Genomic DNA, 21,518 nt, shown 5'->3' with positions numbered 1-21,518 from the left:
TGCACATACTATTTATGTGCGTATAATTTTTATGTGTATAATTGCACATACTACTGCGTATAATTTTTATGTGTATTTCTGGAAGGATTGTGTTTTTATGCGACACAAGATAATCATATGGAAATTTACTATTAGTTATGTGCAGAATATTTTGAGTGTACATATCTACATGTCTTTGATGTAATGATCTGATATAGTCCTGCGTCACCCTTCAGTACAACCCTTAGGTCTGTATACCTAGTGGTTTTTTCTCTCAATTTTCTCTTTTTTCTGTTCTCATTTTTCTACTGGCCTATTTTCTCCTATCTTCTTCTTTTACTGTTTTTATATGCCGCTTAGTCTCCTTTTCTGAGCGTTTTCTTTATCGTTTTACTTTCTTTTCTCTCATTTTTTCTTTTCTCTACCTGTTTGGACACGCCGCCCGTACTGCGGTCGGTATCACTGTCGTCACTCGTGAGTGACCTACATGAAAGCCACGTTATGTATTCCCGCTTCTAGTATAAGAATAAGTCTTTGTTGCGCCTCACGCTATTGTTACTAAAATCTATATAAACCAGCTCAGATGCTGGACAGCATTGCTCATTTATCATTATCAGCATTCAGCAGCCCAGTTGCTACTTGTCTCTGTTGCCACCACTGTTACGTGGCTAGATTAGTACGAAATGTAGTTGACTTAGTGCCACTGTCGGTCTGCTTACCAGTAGCCGCCAGTATTCCATAATTGTTACCCCGTTTGTGATATAAGTGAATATAATTCGTAACCTAAACTAGTGTATTATTCAGTAACCGAACATAAAGAAACCCGTGATTCTTTGATTCAGTGATCCAAATTCACCAGGCCTTAATTGCCCGGTACAGTTTACTACAATTGGCAGAGACCAGGAAGGAAAATTAGAAAACACAACGTAGGGCCTTCCACAACGGACGAACATAGTTTTGGTGCCGTGACCAGGATTGGTCACCTGCTGCCGGCTTTCGTTATTTGCCACCGGTTGTTGGAATGCTACCGGTTTTCGTTATTTGCCGCCGGCTATCGTTCTTTCTATTTTGCCTTTGCTATCGCGGTGAACTGTACCCGCCCGTGATCGAGAACAACCAAGTGAACATGTGATCAATTGAAATGGTACATCCGAGAATGTATACTAAAGTGTGAACATTAACTGTATGTGAAGAGAAAAATCAACCCGTAGTGAATTATCAGTTTTCCGATGCCAAACGAACAAGCATAGAACGTTCACTCCCTTCCAGTGTGATACACTGCCGCAATTAAGTGCGCTGTTTACTCGCGGGACGTCAACTCCCATAACTGCGAGGCAGGAACATACAACAATGTTCAAAGTTTTTTTACGTGTATACGAAATACGAGCTGTTACATTGCCTTCGTGGCATTTATTAGTGCAAATCTATAGCTCCGGCCGAAGTCGCCATTTTTTCTTTCTTGCTGGTGTATCAGCAACAGTTTCGGCGTCACCTGCCGCCATTTTGCTTTATCAGTGCTAGTGCTTTGTGCTAATACCGTTACAGTTCCTGTTAAAATTTATCTCGTCATGGAGAAACTCCGTGAATTTGCTGAAAAGCACCGGCTGGCCGGTAGCCTACCGGTTGAGCGCAAGGAATCTGAGCCTTTGTTGTAAGGCTATTGTCGTGCTGAAAGGCACATTCGACTACGCAACCATTGTATCATTATCATCGATTGGAGCCACAATAGGGCTATTGTCTAACGTTGTTCCTGCTTTCAAACCGCTGCATGCGGCATCGGATTCGGATTTGTTCATGTAATATTGTGCTATGGATATTCTGGAGTTTGGCAAGCAGTTGTTCGTATTATATAGTACCATCGTTCCTGCTACAAAATGCCATCATTCCTACTAAAAAGTGAATTCGACAATGAGTTGTAGTATCGTCTTGCTGTGGTGTGCCAAGCCGCAGCAATTTTCTGTTTCACCTCTGCGTGAGAAGTTTGGAATTTCATGGGAGTTTTCTGGTTCAGCCGGTGCTGGAGCGCCTCCAGCCACGATGATTTTCATAGTTTGTCTCGCTGTGGTAACAAGACCGCAGTGACTGTGCTGTGCTATTTCTGCTAATTTATCGTCATGTTGTATGCTGTAGAGCGCGGCCTCTACATTTCGGGAGCTTAGTCCTCCAAACCACCGGTCGGAGTGCAACGTCCACCGGTTAGCGGAATTCGCCGGAGTGGCCATCCGGGGATTCATTATCTGCAGCGTTTACCGTCGACTTGATTGTCTTTCAAGGACAGCCAGTCCTTTGGCGTGAACCGCCAGTTTCGTGTCAAGTGTCGTGGAACCCAGTTTCCACATTTCAGGAGCGTAGCCCTCCAAACCGCCGGTCGGATCGTAGCGTCCACCGGCAAGCTGAGTAGAGTCGACGGAGCGCATTCTACAAGTTCATCGCCAGCACAGTTTTCCAGTCGTTGCTTTCATCATCGTGGATTACACAGCAGTGTAGTGCATTCATCGAGTTAGCCACATGTCAAACGTGGCAAGCCGTGTTCCAGCACAAAGGCATTCAGGGGTAGCGCGTTTCTGGTCAACCGAGGCGACCGAAACTGCTGCCCCACCAACGTTATGAGTTAAGTATTTTTCTATTTCGATCCCAGTTCAGTCGATTTACGCCAAGACGAATTCTAGATTCCAATGCAACCCGCCACCGTTCGGACAGGATCATCCAGCGGTATTCATTCAACGTTCGTAGCAGCCGTGCCTGCTGTTTCGGACCTTCGTGTCATCGATGCGGTATCATATCTCGGCCGCAGTTCGTAGCTGTGCCTACAAGTTTGGATTTCTTCGCAAATTATTGTTAGTTGTTGCCTCCAGCCATTGGAGCCTCGCTTCCTGTAGCAGTATATAGCATACTGTCCACGCTATCCACAAGCTTGTTTTCCGGATTTGGAACACCGGACTACATTCGTCGAGCACCACGCGACGATTTCATTTGGACCTTTGCCGCTGTGGCCCCACAAGCCGCGGTAATATGCTGAGCAGTTCTTCGTTGTAGTGAGCCGTTTCTGTAGCGTCATCCATCGGCTCGAGTTTCTTTCGGGATTCAGGATCCCTCGGCATTCGCCATTTTGTCTTCGAGTAGAGTCGACGGAGCGCATTCATCTGCCAGTACAACCTTTCTGTCGCAAATCATCGTCGTGGACCGTGCATCGTAGATCAACCAGTAACCATCGTATAAACCATCCGCCACACGCTTGAAGTGGCATCCTGGTTCCAGCAACAAGGCCTTGAGGGGTGACTCGTTTCTGGTCAACCGAGGCGACCGAAACTGTCCCCCAAAACTATTCAAAGCTAAGTAGTTTACCTTCGAAGGCTAAATGCAACCCATTTACGCCAATCTTGTTTCAGTTCAACATTTCCGGTCAGAATGTTCATCGACTTATCTTCTGGCCACCTTTCGTTTTCCTGCTTCTGCACCGATTCAGCGCAGTTTTCATCGCAGCTTACAACACTGAAGCAGCTAAGTCCATCGTTGCCTACCGTTACCAGACCAGGTAGCAGGCGATTTCCAGTGCATCATCGCTCGTCTATTCGGATGCATTTGGCTTGCATCCCATGCTGATATCAACGGTGCCTGCAGTCACGTACGCAGCTTAGTTCATCGCTGCTTGTTCATCACCAAGGCAGCCTAGTTCATCGGTGCCTGTCCTTCGTCAATGCAGACAGCATCGATGCTGCTCATCTGTTTGCACAGCTTGCACATCCATTGCCGTTCAGCTGCATCAGTGCATCCAGCCAGTCCTCAGCGTTATCATCTGCATCGACTGGTTCAACGTTTTTTGGTTGGTGCCGCAGATATCTTGCTTTCGTCGACGCTGCCATCAGCCTGTGCAGCAAGTACACAACATAGCCAACTTCTTCCCCGCCACCCCCGGATGAATGTTGAAACCAGGTGGTTTCAAGGGGGGGAGTATGTTTGGACACGCCGCCCGTACTGCGGTCGGTATCACTGTCGTCACTCGTGAGTGACCTACATGAAAGCCACGTTATGTATTCCCGCTTCTAGTATAAGAATAAGTCTTTGTTGCGCCTCACGCTATTGTTACTAAAATCTATATAAACCAGCTCAGATGCTGGACAGCATTGCTCATTTATCATTATCAGCATTCAGCAGCCCAGTTGCTACTTGTCTCTGTTGCCACCACTGTTACGTGGCTAGATTAGTACGAAATGTAGTTGACTTAGTGCCACTGTCGGTCTGCTTACCAGTAGCCGCCAGTATTCCATAATTGTTACCCCGTTTGTGATATAAGTGAATATAATTCGTAACCTAAACTAGTGTATTATTCAGTAACCGAACATAAAGAAACCCGTGATTCTTTGATTCAGTGATCCAAATTCACCAGGCCTTAATTGCCCGGTACAGTTTACTACAATTGGCAGAGACCAGGAAGGAAAATTAGAAAACACAACGTAGGGCCTTCCACAACGGACGAACACTACCTTATTTTGCTATCTAGTGTCCTCTTTTTTAACAAAAAACGTTATCATGAAAATTTTATCATAAAAAATTAGAACTTGACAAATAAAGAAACAATATTTCATATGACAGAACATAGTTTTCCGGCTTTACTTCAGAGTTTTCCGCTATCACTTAACATAAAATTGGGCATAGAATCAAAAATGAAAATGGGCATAGAATTGAAATTGAAATAGGAATTGAAATCGGACTTGAAGTTGAACTTGGAATGATTTAAAATTTTACGTGAAATTAGACTTGAAATTGAAATCATAGCAGTAACTGAATTTGGATATAAATTAGATTCAAATTGCGCTTGAAATTGTATTTGAAATTTTACTTCAAACTAAACTTAATTGGACTTGAATTCAGTATTAAAATTGGGCATGAAACTAGAATTGACTTTAGACTTGAAATTAAGCTTAAATAATTGAACAAAACCTGAAATTAAAATTATAAGCAAAAGAATAAACAACTAAAATAGAGGAAAAATGGAAGAAACCTTTCGGTGAGTGGAAAACTAAGACCAAAAAGGAGAAAAAACGAAATATTTTTAAGCAAACAATTTACTCGTCTCAAAAATAGTGACAGATTGAATTACAAACTGCGGACTTCTAGATGGCATAAATTATTTTGTTTTATGTTAAATTTGAAAAACGTGCCCCAGCCTCGGCACGCGAGTGTTCGCCGATGTTGAAATGAATGTATTCATTGAAGCAAATCAAACACTGAAACAAATTGCACATCCTTTAGCTTTCTTTGCATCTACGAGCAGTGAAATGAAACTGAAAAGGACAGGGCACAAGTGATTTGATAAAAAAATACGCAACTTTTAACCTTATGAAGTTAATAATGGCTGCTAAAAGAGGGAAGATAGTATATATTCCTTTGAAATAGACAATAGTTGAAATGGACCATAGAGAAGTGAGTTCAAATTTCTCATTTTCTTAGAATCTAAATCATGAACAAATATCGACAGATTTGTGGCTTGAAACATTAAAACCAGTAGATCAATTTTCAATGATTTTACGTACGTTCTTTTTACATAGCGTGATCCATAATGGCCTGGTTCAACCTAATGCAAATAGATGACCGCGCGCCTCCATGGAACAGCTATCAGGGCACAGTTATCCATTTACTAATCTGTACTGCTCACTTCATTTCCAAACCCGCAAATCCACAAATCACAATGTAATATAGTCTTATATTATTGTGTTTGCTTTGCAACCAGCCTATCCTGGTATAACCCGCATTCTCACAACAATTAAACCATTCCCATACTACTGGTGAAACCAGCCGTGAAACAACATAATGGAAGATAAACGCTTGGTAATCCGATTCCACTTTATCATCAATCATCAATATAATACATTGCACGTTTATCGGGCTTATTTTTCGCTGCTCGCAGCGAATTATATCTATTAGTTTTGCCATTTTTTGCTACATTCAGCCGTATGCGTATGTGCCGATCTGCTACGCAGATTGATTGACGAAACCTGTCCAGATTATGTCCAGATTATGGAGATAACACAACGTGCGCATCGCGCTGTTCGAATAACCAATATGGTTGAAGCGTTTGCTACCAGTCATCGATACTGTACAATTAATTCTACAGAATAATTTATCCAGAATAAGTAATCCAATCGTTTCGAAATCGAATCTAATTTCATTTTCAATTCTTTTTTTTCTGTCCTAATCGTTACAGCTGCAGCGGCTGCGACAGTCTGTTTCCCTCGCTGATGCTGCTGGAGCATCACAAGGAGGAGTTCGAGCACTGGAGCGACTTCGAGGACGACGGTCGGCTACCGTGCTGCCGGCGGAATCGACGGGACGACGACTACACGGACACCGAGACGGGAACCAGCGATGCCGAGAGCGAAGACCTGGAACGGTTGCTGTAAGCCCGCAGCCTCCTTTCTTTCCTTCGGCCGGGCTTGTTTTGGATTAGATTGGAGCGTTTCATTTGGTGGAAAATTATTCAATAACAACTACCGACAACAGTGGCAGTGTAGGAGCTCCTCGCCTGCAGCTGCATGTATGCTGTAGGTATGCTGTCATCATTAGAAGCGAGTGAGCTCGCTGGCGAAGCAAATTGTTGGCTCCCGAAGGGAGCAGAAAACTGAACCATGTTCCTTCTGTGGAAATTTATGACCTGACTCATGAGTCATGACTGCTGAGATAGCTGCAGGCTTCAACTGCAGAAGATAAATTGCACATTGGAAAATCGCAGTCGAAGTTGTTTCGTCGGTCAGCAGAATTTTTTTTCTGTTATTGCATTATTACTAATTGAAGATGGAAAGTTATGTTATTGATAAGAAAATATTTCTACTAAATTAAGTGGCGTTTTCAGCATGTTTGCTATTGGAAATAAATTGCTCATCCTACTGGTTCACTTGAGTAGATTAATAATTATTTTCTATCAGTAGTTATTTGTAAAAGCGATTTGCGTAAGTCAAAGTTATTTACTATTTGTCGTGGGTATATCTGAACTATTATTAGAGACGTGGCTATTTTTTACAATAGGCATGAGATAGTAAAGAAGATTACAAAAACTGTTTTTTGCAAAGTTGGAACGTGGCGAAAAAAATTTATTTAGTAGAAAAAAATCATCAGATTAGATGCCGGATCCGTTCACTAAAAACCGCATCTAGATTCCATCAAACTAGGTCCACTTTGTACATATCAGTAAAATATAGCCACTTTTGTTCTATACACCATTGCAAGAAAAAAAATCCATCGTCCATCTTTCTGGTAAAAAGCGATGACAGGAAGCAAAACGAATTACCCAACAAATCGCAATAAATACGTGGACCCAAAACATACAAAAAGAAAACATATTGTAGAGAATTTAAGACAGATCAATTATATGGACCGAGTCCATTTGAGAGAGATCCAGTACATACTCGATGTTTATCGGTAAAGAATTGTGCTAAAATACTAAAAAATATATATAAACTGTACACAGCAAGCACCTTCCCGACACAAATGGAAACCGAATTGAATCGAAACGAAAAGTTCTCGCATAATGCGATTTATAGCAGACCGTCGTGAATCAGCAGACAATGCGAACCAAAAAAAAAGAATCCAAAAGAAAAAGTTTTGCGGTGCAACTCCAGTAGTGCCGAGATAACATTGTGAAAATACGAACCGAATGTAACTGAGAGGTATTATAACTGGCTCACTACACTTTAGGAAGAGTTCGACAGCTGCATTTGTAGAAACCCCCTCCCTTTAAGAACCAACACTCCCTCTCCACACAAACACACTCACACAGACTATCATCCTATGTGCTTTCGACAAGCTAATTTAGCCAACAAAATAATCTAGTAAACTCTAGTATTAAAACATAATTGGAAAACCAATTATCGAGTGGACCTCATGTGCGGTTAGAAGTCAAGCAAGGGTTTGTGTGCGCTTCTATGTCGAGTCTTTTCCGTTAATCCCACCGGTACCATCACGGTCCCGACCGGTAGGTCTAGGATTGGCAGTTTCCACCCCTGAATGCTTCGCCATGCCAGCGTGAGCACAGCATAGAGGGGCGCGTTGTGGTGGTGAAAATCAACATAAAACTATAGTCTGGCTCCATTGATGCCGGATCGGCTTTGGTGCACTTTTTCACACAAGGCCGGAGCTCAATCTCGTCCTAAGGTTGATCGGGAGATAAAAGCGCACACCAACTCCTAGCAGGTACAGCTACTGCATGCTCTCTCTCTCTGTCCCGTACTTTGTCGGTCAACGCTTTCAATTAAGCGTGACAAATATTATGCCGTAGGTATAGGGAATCCTTTACTAGAAACATGTGAAACGATGTACACCAGAGTCCAAAGTAGATTGAAAAAATATATATATCTTGTATCTTCGGTAAAAATAGTTTGCTGTTTTCCGAACTGCCCTCAATTAACCGCGCCGGTTGGAAGCATAAATCAGTAAATCAGTATAATGATTGCAAGTCAACGATCATTTCAAACTGGTGCTCAAGCAACTATCACTACTAACTGCTTATGTTCCTGTTCCTTGTATCTAATAATTGCAACTATGTTATAATCATGCTAACTTAAACCGGCTTAGATGGCTGCATCGATTCCCTTCAGCAGTTTGGATGCGCCTTCCACGTGTATCTTTGTGATCGTAGCTCGAAGAAAAGTGACAAAAGTAATTATGGTGGCTTGACAGTTCCCTAGTTTGCTGGTCTATTTAAGACATAAAAATGGTCTCAAATAAGTCTGTGTTTCTGCTATCATCAAAGGTATACACTTTTGGCTTGCTGCAGTTTACATCCCACCTGACAGAAGTCAGATTGTCAAGTCTATCGACGAACATATCATCTCAATTCGTGAATTATGTGACAAAGGGTCTTCGGACGATAGAATTCTCATTTGCGATGGTTATAACTCAACCGCAAGTTTCTTAGTTCAATGGAGAGGACCATTCTCTCTCACTTCCTGCTGCTAGTGGTCGATGGATTTAAATTCCTGAACTTGAAACAAGTTAATCGACTGCCTAATTACTTCGGTTGAACACTGGACCTCTACCTTCACTGTCTGCCTGAACAAGAAGTCTCTGTGCTTGGGGTCATTTCTCAGTTACCTCTTGTTGACCTTTCCCATGCTCCACCGAATTTATTCTTGCCTACACTGGCACGTCCCATCGCGACTCGCTCCGTAATGCTATACGATTCTGTGCTGAAATGTGCATTGATATACGAGTTGGTGCTAGCTGGGTAGGGCCTTTCCTATTCGCCTTCAACGACATTGCTATTCAACTCGGTGCCGGGTGCGCACTGGTTTATGCAGACGATCTAAAAATCTACCTTGCTGTGAAATACATCGCTGATTGCTACCGATTGCAAGCGCTGTTGGACACTTTTACTAACTGGTGTAATAGAAACAAGCTTACAATAAGCATTGCCAAATGTGTGGTTATAACATTTCACCGATGTAATGTGCCCATCTCATACCGGATAAACGGAGCTATTTTTGGACGCGTCGATCAGATCAGGAATCTTGGAGTTCTATTGGATAACAAGCACACGCTTTACCAACATTACAACGGCTGCTGTTATCTCTAGAGCTTCGCGACAACTTGGGTTCATCACCAAAATTTTCCGAGACTTCACAGATCCCCTTTTTGCTTGAAGGTATTGTACTGCGTATTGGTACACCCAATACTTGAAAATGCCTGGAATCCTCATAACCTTTGTTGGAAAACCAGAATAGAACGTGTTCAACGAAGATGTATTTGTATCACTCTGAGACATCTATCCTGGGGTCCACCTAACAATCATCCCAGTAATTTACGTAAAGAGATGCCGGTTTTTGGATTTGAAAACATTGGAGAATTGTTGAAAGATTCAATAAGAAACTTTTGCAGTCAAACTCCTTAACAATGAAATTTATAGACCAACCACGTGTTTTTGTCTTGACCTTGAAATGAGGTCAGGCACAATAATTAATACTTTTTTTGGAACGGTAGCTCTGTAATTGTAAAAATTATAAAAATTGACGAAGGGACGGTAGAAGAAAGTAATGAAAAATTTTTATAGCGAAGGAGGAAGAGCGGAAAGCTGAGAGAGGGTGGGAGGGGGGTGCGGGTATTGGTGGCTACACTTAACAAAGTAGTCGTTGGCATGTGGCTCGCTGGTACTTGTACTTTCGAACCATAGAGACGCTGGACAAAGGGAGACTGCACAACTCCCTTCATTAAGCGAGCGACGTAACTACAAACTCCACCGCCAGGTCGGTTCAGTTATTTATAGACACAAATTGTGCCTCTTCTTCGATCTAATATAATTGAACCATCGAACTAAGAAGTTTAATCTAACTCGCAGAAATTCCTGCCCCGGCTCTGTTGTCTCGTATTGATTTTCGATCTTTACATAGACAGCTTCGTTCATCGAATTCACTGACAACCTGATTCCATCGGACAATGTACGGTTTTTGGGAGCCACTGACGTCATGCCATCCGCACCTTCACACTAGTTGAAGAACTATTTGACTTTGGACACGTTTCTTCACGCGCCTTTAATGGAAGCCTAGCAAGGTCTAGGATGCTGCAATAGTTTTGTTCTAGATTTAAGTTTCATGTTTATGCAGATAATGTCAAAGTTGTCAGATGAATTAACCAAAAATACAAAACTACCAATATATTATGAAAACATTTTCCCTAAAATCTCCTGAGCGTATTCAACGTAGAAAAGGAAAGTTTATATCCGACACTTATTTACTTAGTTGGCCCTACGCGTTATGACAAGGTCCTCCATCTAATTCGGTGCATGGCAGTTGGTCTCCAGTTCAGTGAACACCAAGTTCTCGCCAGATCTCGCTCCACCTGGTCATGCCACCTCGCTCTCTGTGCCCCTCTTCGTCTTAATCCTACGCAATTCTTCGCCTCCAAACACCGTTCTCTTGCACGCCGCTAAAGATGGTTCTTAGCACCCGCCGTTCGAAAACTCTGAGTGCTCGTAGGTCCTCTTCTAGCAGTGTCCACGTTTCGTGCCCGTAGAGGACAACCAGTCTAATTAGCGTTTTGTACAGGGTGCACTTTGTACGGGGGCTCAGATTGTTCGACTGCAAATGTTTGTGGAGTCCGTAGTAGGCCCGACTTCCGCTGATAATACGCCTCCGAATCTCACGGCTGGTATTGTTGTCCTCTGTTGCCAGTGAGCCAAGGTATACGAACTCGTCGACTACCTCGAACTCATCCCCGTCGATTATCACTGTTCTGCCCAAGCGGGCCCTGTCGCGCTCGGTCCCGCCCGCCAGCATATATTTCATTTTAGACGTATTTATCTTCAATCTCTGCTTCGCGTTTTAGTCTGGTGTACTGATCTCCCACGGCCTCAAATGGTCTACCGACAGCATCCACGTCGTCAGCAAAGCAGATAAATTGACTGGATTTATTGAAAATCGTGCCCCGCATTTCGATCGCCGCTCGTCTTATAACACATTCAAGCGCAATGTTGAATAGCAGGCAGGAAAGACCATCTCCTTGTCGAAGTCCCTTGCGAGATTCGAATGGGTCCGACAATCCACCCGAGATTCTCACACAGCCCTGGATCCCATCAATCGTAGCCATGATAAGTCTAGTAAGCTTACCCGGAAAGTGGTACTGTCGCACATGCGCCACGAAAGAGATAATTCCGCATAGTGGCCGTCAGCTTTGCTACGTGTACTGCTTTCGGCTGTAGATTTGCCGCAATGTACCACATTTTCGATGAGAGGAACGTGTTGAGCAGAGTCACTTTTTGATGCAGAGTCAAATTACGCAATGAGTGTAGCCCGACTAGCCGAGCGAAATTAGTTACAAGAATGTTAAGTGTCACCATCAGACGCACAGAATTTGCGAAGACCACCCCTAGTATTTCAATGGTGCTTTCCGTTCGCAGCCACGGTACGGTTAACGGAGAGTTATTAACGAGACCGACGTCGATTGCTGTGGTTTTGTTTTCATTCAGGCGTGCTCCTGATATATGTTCAAAGCGCCTGACTAGGCCTTTCATTTCGTCCAATTTGGCCACAATGGTAACGATCGCGCTGATATCGTCTGCGTAAGCAACTAGCAGGTCTTCTCCACACACTTGCCCTAGGCACCGCAAGAGCGGGTGCAGGTAGAGTACGAATAAATGCATGGAGAGAGGGTCCCCTTGAGGGACCGAACGTTGTATTGGAAAAGGTTGAGAAAGGTGCCCATTGATCAGTAATCGAGACGATGACGCATGACACTGCTGCAATATTGGCTAGCAAATCCACGAGAGCCGTGTTGAAGCCAAGCGCTTGCATTGTTTTATATAAATATCTCTGATTCACACGATCGAATGCGTGATCTAGATCGAAAGAGATCAGTTTGCCCTTTTGCTGGTACGCTTTTAATTTAGAAATTTTGTCTTTTAGTGCTAACGTAACCTGAAAGACCACCGACGAACGACAAGCCTGATGACGTAAAAGAGGCGTTCTATGATCTTCTCGACAGAACTTATGACGAGTGCCCAAGACATGACATAAAGATAGTCATCGGGGATACAAATGCACAGGTCGGACGTGAAGAGTTCATTCGTCCCGTTATTGGTAGAGAAAGCCTCCATCCTACCACAAACGACAATGGCCTGAGGCTGATCAACTTCGCTGCAGCCAGAGGAATGGTTATCTGTAATACCCATTTTGCACGATGGAATATTCGGAAGCACACCTGGAAACACCCTAATGGAGAGGCCTGCTCTCAGATCGACCACGTTCTGGTTGATAGCCGGCACTTTTCTGATGTCGCAGACGTGCTATCCTTCCGTGGACCAAACGTTGATTCGGACCACTACCTCGTAGTAAGCAAGATCCGCGCCCGGTTGTCCAACGTATTCAAATCGAAGCCAACGAGGAAGATACGACTGAACATTCAGCGGTTATCAGCGGAAGGAGTTGCTGCAGAGTACTCTCGGAAGACTGATGAGCGGATCGGTGAACCTCTCGGAGAGAACCTGAACGATCAGTGGAGAAACATCCACGACGTGATCAGTACTACAGCGAGGGAAGTGTTGGGTACTACTGCTGCAGCCACTTCCAGTGAGTGCTTTAACGCATAGTGCCAGCGAGTGACTGATGAGAAGAATCGAGCCAGAAGTCACATTTTGGCTGCAACTGTGACACGCCAAAGCAAAGAGAGAGAGATACCGAGATGCTAGAGCTACCGAAAAGAGACTTCACCGTCGTAAGAAACGTCAGCGCTGAGATCGCGTTCTTGCGGAGGCGGAGAATTGCTTCGAGAGGCACGATACAAGAAGCTTCTTTAATACGATCACCGGAATCAGGAACCGGACCGTGCCAACTCCTGTTATGTGCAACGACAAGGAGGGGAACCTGATTACCGAAAGATCGGAGGTGGCTAGGCGTTGGAAACAATATTTCGATGCATTGTTGAATGGTGAACAAGATGGAACGGTCAACAGAAAAAGGATAACGATTGAGGATGATGGACAAGCTGTGGATCCAGCAACTTTGAACGAGGTTACGAAAGCAGCGAGAGAGCTGAAAAACGGCAAAGCAGCTGGAAAGGACGGCATCCCCGCCGAACTTTTGAAAGTCGGGAGCGAACGGCTGTATTGTGCAATTCATCAGGTTATACTAAAGGTATGGACTAAGGAGGAATTACCTACGGACTGGTTGGAATGCAGCAATTATCGAGGAATTACTCTCCTCAATTCTGCATACAAAATTCTCTCCCGCATCCTGTTTCTCAGACTGAGGCCGTTACAGGAAACCTTTGTTGGCGAATACCAGTGCGGTTTTCGAGAGGGACGCTCCACGACGGACCAAATGTTCACCTTGCGACAGATCCTCGATAAATTCCGGGAATTCAACTTGCAGACTCATCATCTGTTTATAGACTTCAAGGCGGCGTACGATTCAGTTAAACGAAACAAGCTGTAGCAGATTATGCTTGAACATGGTTTTCCAACAAAACTGATTAGGCTGATACGTGCTACCCTTGATGGTTCAAAATCAAGGCTCAGAACAGCGGGTGAGACTTCGGACTCGTTTGTGACGTTAGATGGTTTGAAGCAAGGTGACGGACTATCGAACTTGCTGTTCAACATTGCATTGGAAGGTGCTATTCGAAGGGCCGGCGTGCAGAGAAGCGGTACCATCATCACGAAATCTCATATGCTCCTAGGGTTCGCGGACGACATCGATATCATCGATGTTAACCGTAGAGCTTTGGAAGAAGCGTACACGCATCTTAAAGAGGAACCTGCGAGGACAGTGCTTATCATAAATTCGACCAAAACAAAGTATATGGTGGCTGGTAAAGAGCGTGGTAGCCCTTCGGGTGTTGGATCTGCGGTGGTGATAGATGGAGATACTTTTGAAGTGGTCGACGAGTTTGTTTACATTGGTACGTTAGTGACAACGATGTGAGCGGTGAAGTAAAAAGGCGGATTGCGGCTGCCAACAGGGCCTTCTACGGATTACGTAGCCAGCTGAGCAAAACTCGCGCTCTATAAGACGCTAATTCTCCCGGTGGTACTCTACGACCACGAAGCGTGGACGTTGAAAGAGAGCGACCGACGAGCTCTTGGCGTTTTCGAGCGTAAGCTACTGCGATCAATTCTTGGCGGCATGTTAGACGAAGGAGTGTGGCGCAGGCGCATGAATCATGAAATATACCAAGCGGGCAGGCTACAGTGGGCTGGCCACGTAGCAAGGATGCCGGATGAGAGACCAGCGAGAACAATATTTAGCAGAGAACCCGACAGAGGCCGACGACTTCGAGGCAGACCCCGTACCCGTTGGATGAGCGCTGTTGACGAGGATGCTAGAACAGCGGGTGTTAGGGGCGACTGGAGAGTGGCAGCCCAAGACCGAGTAATGTGGAGACGGCTGACGGCCTGAATTCGGCATGGATTCGATAAGCGGATTGTCGCCGAAAAAGTAAAAGTAAGTAGCCTGGAAGATATTTCTTCCATCGTTAGAGCATTTTTGTGAGCCACTCAAAACACTATGCGTACGAAGCACATTTTCGAGGCGCTGTTTGAGAATGCGAGAAAGTTTTGTAGTTCACATTGATCAAACTGATTGGTCTATATGAGCGGGCGTTTTCCCCCGCACTACGCTTTTTGACCAACACAATCACTCCGTCGACGAACTGAGGTGGTAAATTTGACCTGAGTGCTTCGTTCATGATCAGGTTCAATTCGCGGTGAATTATACCAAAAGTATGAAGAATTCTTTCGGCAGGTCATCAGGGCCTGGCGACTTTCTCGATGCGCTTGTATGGATGGCGTTGAAGATTTCAGTTGTTGTAATCTAGTTCATAGTTGCTGTGTTTACATTGTCGTTTTCGGGGATAATTCTCTCGCAGAGAAAAGGGCTGTTGTCTTCTTCTTCGTCCACATGACCACGTGCGTAGAGGTTAGCGAAATATTGCACCATGTGATCCTGTATTGCAGCAGAATCAACGATGATCTCGTCTCTCTCGTTTCTCAGTTTTTCGATGGTAGTTTTTCGGCGTCTCTGTTCGCCCAGCTGGAAGGTTGACAACGACTCGCCAGCAACGTAAGTTTCGTTTATACGCACGAACATTGCAGTGGAATTGCGTTGACGTGTGAGCATTTCGGCTTTTATACGGTTGATATTGGTCAGCATGGCAGGATTGTTTTGATAGACATCGTAAGCATGCCGTAGTAACGCGGCATAACGGAACATGGCTTCACGAGAAGCGCGGACACAATATTTGCTGCGAGGGTTCGACATAAATCGACAAAAGTGTACCAATGGTCTGTGAACGACTTTCGAATCTCACTCGTCTCAAAAACATCGACTGATCAGCTCGGAAGTTGAGCGCTAACTGGACGATAATTTCTTGATGTTTCTCGCGAACGTTGAACTGTTGAACGTGCTAAAATCGTGCCACAGACAGGACGATGCGTTGCGTTGGACTAAAAGTGAATGTAACAGCGCGATCAATGGTTCGCCGGAAACACGGATAAAAGTTGTTAATGGGTTGTAGAACAGCATCGATAATGATGTTGGACTAGAAATACAGAACTCAAACCTTTGATAAGCAATTTTTGTACAAGACTCGATACCATCCGACTCCTTATTCTTCAGCAAATCCTAAGGACTCAGGACTCAACGCTATCGTCAGATCCCAGGAAAATGATGCTGAATCTACAGTGAAAACCGGTCGCTGGAGGTGGATTCTTCGTCCTAATTAAAATATTTGTTAAATTAATCCATGTGATGTAAAATGTAACTAAACTTCGGTATGACATCCAAGACGGATCGATGGAGAAAATTCCAGTTGCAAAGAATAATCGACTAATTCATACCCACAACATCGGCTATCGAAGCGTACGCGACGGACCAGCTATATTCATACTCTTTGTTTAACTTACAACCATATAGTTATCCAAATAAAACCATAAAAAATCCGATTTCCGATACTGTTCAAAGATTAATCTTTATTTGCTTTTCTATGATCCTCTCTCTCGACCACCTTCAGTGGCAGCACGATAGTTCTGTTTTTCGCTTGCTTTATACTCCACCATCGACCCAGCCGGTGCTCTTGTCCTACGCAGATGATCAACCGCTTGCCATCAGCGGTAAACTTAAGAGCATTCACAAATCCTTCCACCGGAACTTCCATTAGCGGTTCAATTTTTTTACCTGGTCCAACCAATTTCCACAACCGCACCCAGCCGTCACACGAACCGGAAGCAATAACATCCGTGTTCAGTAGAGTAGCAATCGAACTGATCCAATTAGCCTCACCGTTCGATGACTGGCCATGGGCTAGTGGAACAGTGTGAAGAGGTCTTTTCTTCCCCGAACTCCAAACCGACACGGAACCATCAGTACCACAGGTAAGGAAATGTTCATCACCTATCAACCGAACACATTCAACGCTGTTGACGGTCGCTGGACAGTTGTACACCAATTGCGATTCTTCGGCGATTTTCCAAATCCGCACGGAGTGATCGCTACCACCGGATGTAATAGCACGTTCCCGAGCTAATGCATCAATGCTGGTTACGCCTGACTGATGGCCGTAGCTGAAATAAACAGAATAAACTAAATCACAATAAACAACGAATATTTGATTTTTTTAATACTTACAGCGTTTCGACGTACAGCATTTCATCCAGTGACCAGACTTTAACGGTTCTATCGTTACTACAAGAATACATTTGATGTGTATTTTTACGAAAAACCACTCCGGTAACAACATCCGAGTGCCCACTGAGACTGTTAACTGGTTCCAGTGAAGTGCCGTCCAAAACTTTAATTTCATTAGTTCCATCGGCAACAACTAGAAACTTCAAATCGTACGATATCGCCAAAGCCTGAATTGACGTTCGCTGCGGCTTCGTGGAACACAGTTTTTCCTTCTTGTTCAAATCCCACCGAGCAATAATGCCGTTTTTGTTAGCCACATACAGAAAGCGATCGTCCTCCGTCAGGCACAAGCAAGTCGGAGAAAGATGTTGCTGTTTAAATTTCAGAGTGACCGCACTATCCAAATCGTATCCCAGATAGTTGTCGGAAACCTCCCGATAAAGTTTCCCCACACTTTCGAGATAGTCCTCCCTCAAAACCTTCGAGATACTGTCGTGTATCTCTTCGTCCTCTCGCTTTCCTTGTTCGATTTCGGAAATCTCGTTGAGATACTTTTTGGCCAGCCGAAGCCGTTTATCCTGCGGTGTTTCGAGCATTGCTTCGTCCTCATCTTCGAAGTTGAATTTTTTCTTTTTCGATATTATAGCCGCGCTTAGCTCTTCCTCTTGATCGCTGTCGATTTCCTCTTCCGATTCCGGTTGGGGCTTTTCCTTACGGGAAGCCTTTTTATCTTTTTTGTTCGAGAGTGTCTTGTCGTACTGTTGAACCAAACAGTAGAGATAAAAAAATGAACTACAAAAATTACAGATATCAACTTACCTTTCGCTTCAAGACCGTCTCCTTTCGTGGTTTTCCTTTTAGGAAAAATGACGACATTGTAAGAATGTTTTAGATTTTATAAACTAAACAACACAATGGGAAATATAATTCAAACCGAAAACAACGTGTACGTGCATAAATCTATGCTTAGCAAAGTTTTATGCTGCGAATCTCGAATCTCGAGAATCTGCTCAAATTCAAACGACATGTGGGTTTGTTTTGAAACCATCTGTGCTGTCAAAAATATTTATCACACAGGGTGCTTCATTTTTCACAACAGATAAGTCACTTTTTTCACAATCAGAGGCGCTGCTATAAGCATAAGCATCGTACACTGAGAAAACTTTTCTTATAGTTTCTATTGTCGTTTTCGTTTTTGCGGCGTAGCTACCCGTAAAAAAAAATTAAATTAAATTTTGTAGTATAAACAATGCGTTTACAACAGTTTTTATTGTAGACATTGAAACTTATGGTAAATTTATTGTAAAAGTGTCTCAAATTCAAATTTTTTCATATTATTGTTTCTGATTTTATGCAATAGAATTGGCCATATTTCATCACAAAATTATTGCTTTTTTAATATTTAATTTTTTTCGCTTAAAACAATTAACATAACAGGACGATAACTTTCACTGCATATGAAAATTTTTGTTCGCGAAAAAATAGATTTTTTTATTGTTAAGATACTTAACCACCCGTCCTTTTTATGGTAGAATCTCACAAAACCATGAAAATTATGGTGGACTACAATAAGTTTGATGGTTTGGTTATCGTTTCTGAAAGTTGCTCTCTTCACTCCTACATGAGAAAGAGATAGCAACACACCATGCCCTTTTTGACGAAAGGGGAATTCTCCATTAAAAAAAATTTGCTAGTTCAAGGGATACTCCTGTTGCTATTTGATATTTGTTATGGAAACCCATGGATAAACCGTCAAATTGCCGCAACGTAGTCCGTATGCATTGTGTTTGGGGCTTAATTCTTCCAAAGTGCCCGGAATCCGCTGTTTACATATTTTATAGTTAATGCTAATTTTCCACCCTTTCGAACGCGACAAATTAAAACCGTCGCGGGCGAAAACGTCGCAGAACCACGGGGTGAATCAGTAGAATCAATATATATAGAATGCCAGTGTCGCTGTTTTTCCACAGGACTCATTGTGGTCATGATGCTAACAATCTGTATCATGTCTGTGAATCGGGAACTTTATTGTCAAAGTTGCTCATTGTTATTTATCTGTTTTTTATCTGTGCACTGCTTGGTGCTGTCATCAGTGCACTCATCGCTGTGTTTTCATACCAGCAAAATGTTTTTAAATGTTTTTTTTCGTCCGGATCTAGGACAGGACGTGCCAACTGGCTTCTTACTCTTCTTATTATTATTACCGCCATCCCGATTGAATATTCTTTGTTACACTCTGCACCACTGTTGCATGCACATATTATTTTAGGAATAACTTCGTTTGCCGAACAACAGGCCCCGAATACACCATAGTTTATGGGACCAAAATCATGTTTTGCATTTCATTTTGAAAATTAAAATTCGTGTACAAACAAAACTAATGTAGAACCAAACATAGGACTACAGAATACAAAAGAAATCAAAATTCGGAAATAATATTGCACCTGGCAGCAATTTTACGAGTACTACGCAACCTCGTTTTTTAATAATAATTGTCCAGTACTTACTAAATACATTGAAAATATGCTTGTCAAGCAAGCAGGGATGCAGTGCGGAGGCAATAACGAAAAACTGATGGTTCAAATAGCTAAATTGCAAACATATGTGGTAAACGCAGAAAATAACCACGCTAATAATTTGAGCGTGGGACTCTAAATAGGTGGAAACTCAGCAATAACTTACTGTCGTATTTCCACTAGTGCTCCATCCTTCCTACTGCATTCTGCATTTACCAATAATGAAAGCCTCTTGCCAGGGCAAGTTATAAGAGTGGTACTTGCTTGAGGTGCGAATGAAGCCTCCTGTTCAAGGGTAAATTATAGCTTGTTCCGCATATAGCGCATATAGCATTATAGCGAGATTGGTAATGCATAAGTAGTAAGGAACACATACATACACGCCCTCACTCTGTGCTGAACTCTGTTTTACAGACCATTAAGCTTTTAGCCGGGATTGGTTATAAGAATGATACTTGCTCGAGGTGCGAATGCAGCCTCTTGTCCAAGGACAAATTGTTACTAGTCTCCGCACTTCCTGGCTCTAGAGCTAGATTGGTTGAAAAGTAGTAAGAAGCGTAGAGGGAAAAAGGGGTGAAAACACACCGACACTTTAAGCACGGATAATAAGCAGTTCGCTCACTCTATAGCGATACTGCAATAGCAACGAAGTGCGGAACAATACCTGGATAAGATCACAATAGATCAAAATGGTGGTCGTAGTGATAATATCCACACATACAAAAAAAAATTCCACCAGTGAGTTTCAGTAACACTGAAAGCGATACCGGGTTATATTTTCCAGTCAACGGTTGCTCGTCACTTTCAGCCAATCAGAAATTGGGTCAATTTTGGTTCAACGCCGCGGTTGACACTTGGCACGTCCTGTCCTATAGGTCCGGATGAATTGAATCCCACAACTGCGCCCTTGGCAACCGATTTTTTCAGAAATTTGAAGCAAGCGAAGTTTCCAATCATATTACTTGGCAGCCATATTTGAAAGTTTAAACTGGTTGTCAAAGTTTGACAATGAGATTCCCCTTTTGATAAATCTCAGGCATACACACATATGCATATATAATGTATTGCGACATTTGCCACTATTTAGACTACCCCGATTTACACGATTATCACAGTCGAATCTCGCAAACAATTTCGCTCAAAGAAAATGAAGCGAAAAAGAAGTCAAACTTATTAGTAGATCAAACTAAAAGCCACTCTAGTATCAGATTAACAGTACAAAATGCGGTACGTTGCATTAAATGATTATCACAGTAGTCTAAATAGTCATAAAAGGGACAATAAATACATTAGCTGAACATGCGTGATGTTTACCAGCGCATTGCAGTGCAGCGACACTGGCATTCTATATATGTATATTTATTGATTATACTAGAATGGGTCATTCTGGGGTTTAGAATTCTGGGGGATGGTTTTCGGGGGAATGATATTGTGCTTTGCAGCTCTACCTGGATTAATCCAGATTATTTTCTCTAATGCCAATGTATATGACAAAACAAAACAGCAACATTGCAGTTGTCACTCTTTCTCTTTCTTACTCACAGCATTCGCATTGTCGCATTTTTTGTGCCAGTCGCACTTTTAGACTGCGGTGTCCAGTAAGGTGCAAAATGCGGGATATACAATCCAATATAGATATTTACAAATAATAAATTGAAGATAGAATTAACAAAAGGGCGAATGTCGCAAGCATAAACAAACCGAGTGAGGGTTGATTTTCCTATATGCTGGTAACTCTCACTCGTTTTGTTTACATTTGCGACATTCGCCCTTTTGTTAATTCTATCTAGAATTATTTGACTTATATAGAATAATTCTAGATAGAATTAACAAAAGGGCGAATATCGCAAATGTAAACAAAACGGGTGAGAGTTACTTTTTGCTGGACCAGCATAGGAAAAGCAACCCTCACTCGGTT

General features: G+C 43.0%; 2 protein-coding genes across 2 annotated transcripts in view; one reads left to right on the top strand and one right to left on the bottom strand.

The window, feature by feature from the left end:
* Nucleotides 1-6,380, top strand: part of LOC128745240 (uncharacterized) — a 140,165-nt gene extending 133,785 nt beyond the window's left edge. Inside the window, exon 4 of the mRNA XM_053842270.1 lies at nucleotides 6,185-6,380. Within this exon, the coding sequence (XP_053698245.1) occupies nucleotides 6,185-6,380 (196 nt within the window). The remainder of the gene's footprint in view (nucleotides 1-6,184) is intronic.
* A 10,042-nt stretch (nucleotides 6,381-16,422) lies between these two features.
* On the bottom strand, nucleotides 16,423-18,079 carry LOC128746304 (U3 small nucleolar RNA-interacting protein 2). The gene is made up of 3 exons (XM_053843353.1): nucleotides 17,904-18,079; nucleotides 17,085-17,842; nucleotides 16,423-17,020 (listed from the first exon to the last, which is right to left on the bottom strand). Exons 1-3 carry the CDS (start codon nucleotides 17,958-17,960, stop codon nucleotides 16,423-16,425), a joined length of 1,413 nt encoding a protein of 470 aa, XP_053699328.1. The 5' UTR covers nucleotides 17,961-18,079.
* Between the last annotated feature and the right edge of the window lie 3,439 nt (nucleotides 18,080-21,518).

This window comes from Sabethes cyaneus, chromosome 1 (assembly GCF_943734655.1).
Source record: "Sabethes cyaneus chromosome 1, idSabCyanKW18_F2, whole genome shotgun sequence".
NCBI classification, from domain to species: domain Eukaryota; kingdom Metazoa; phylum Arthropoda; class Insecta; order Diptera; family Culicidae; genus Sabethes; species Sabethes cyaneus.
The sequence above is the reverse complement of the archived record's forward strand: the minus strand, read 5'-3'. Positions and strand labels throughout refer to the sequence as shown.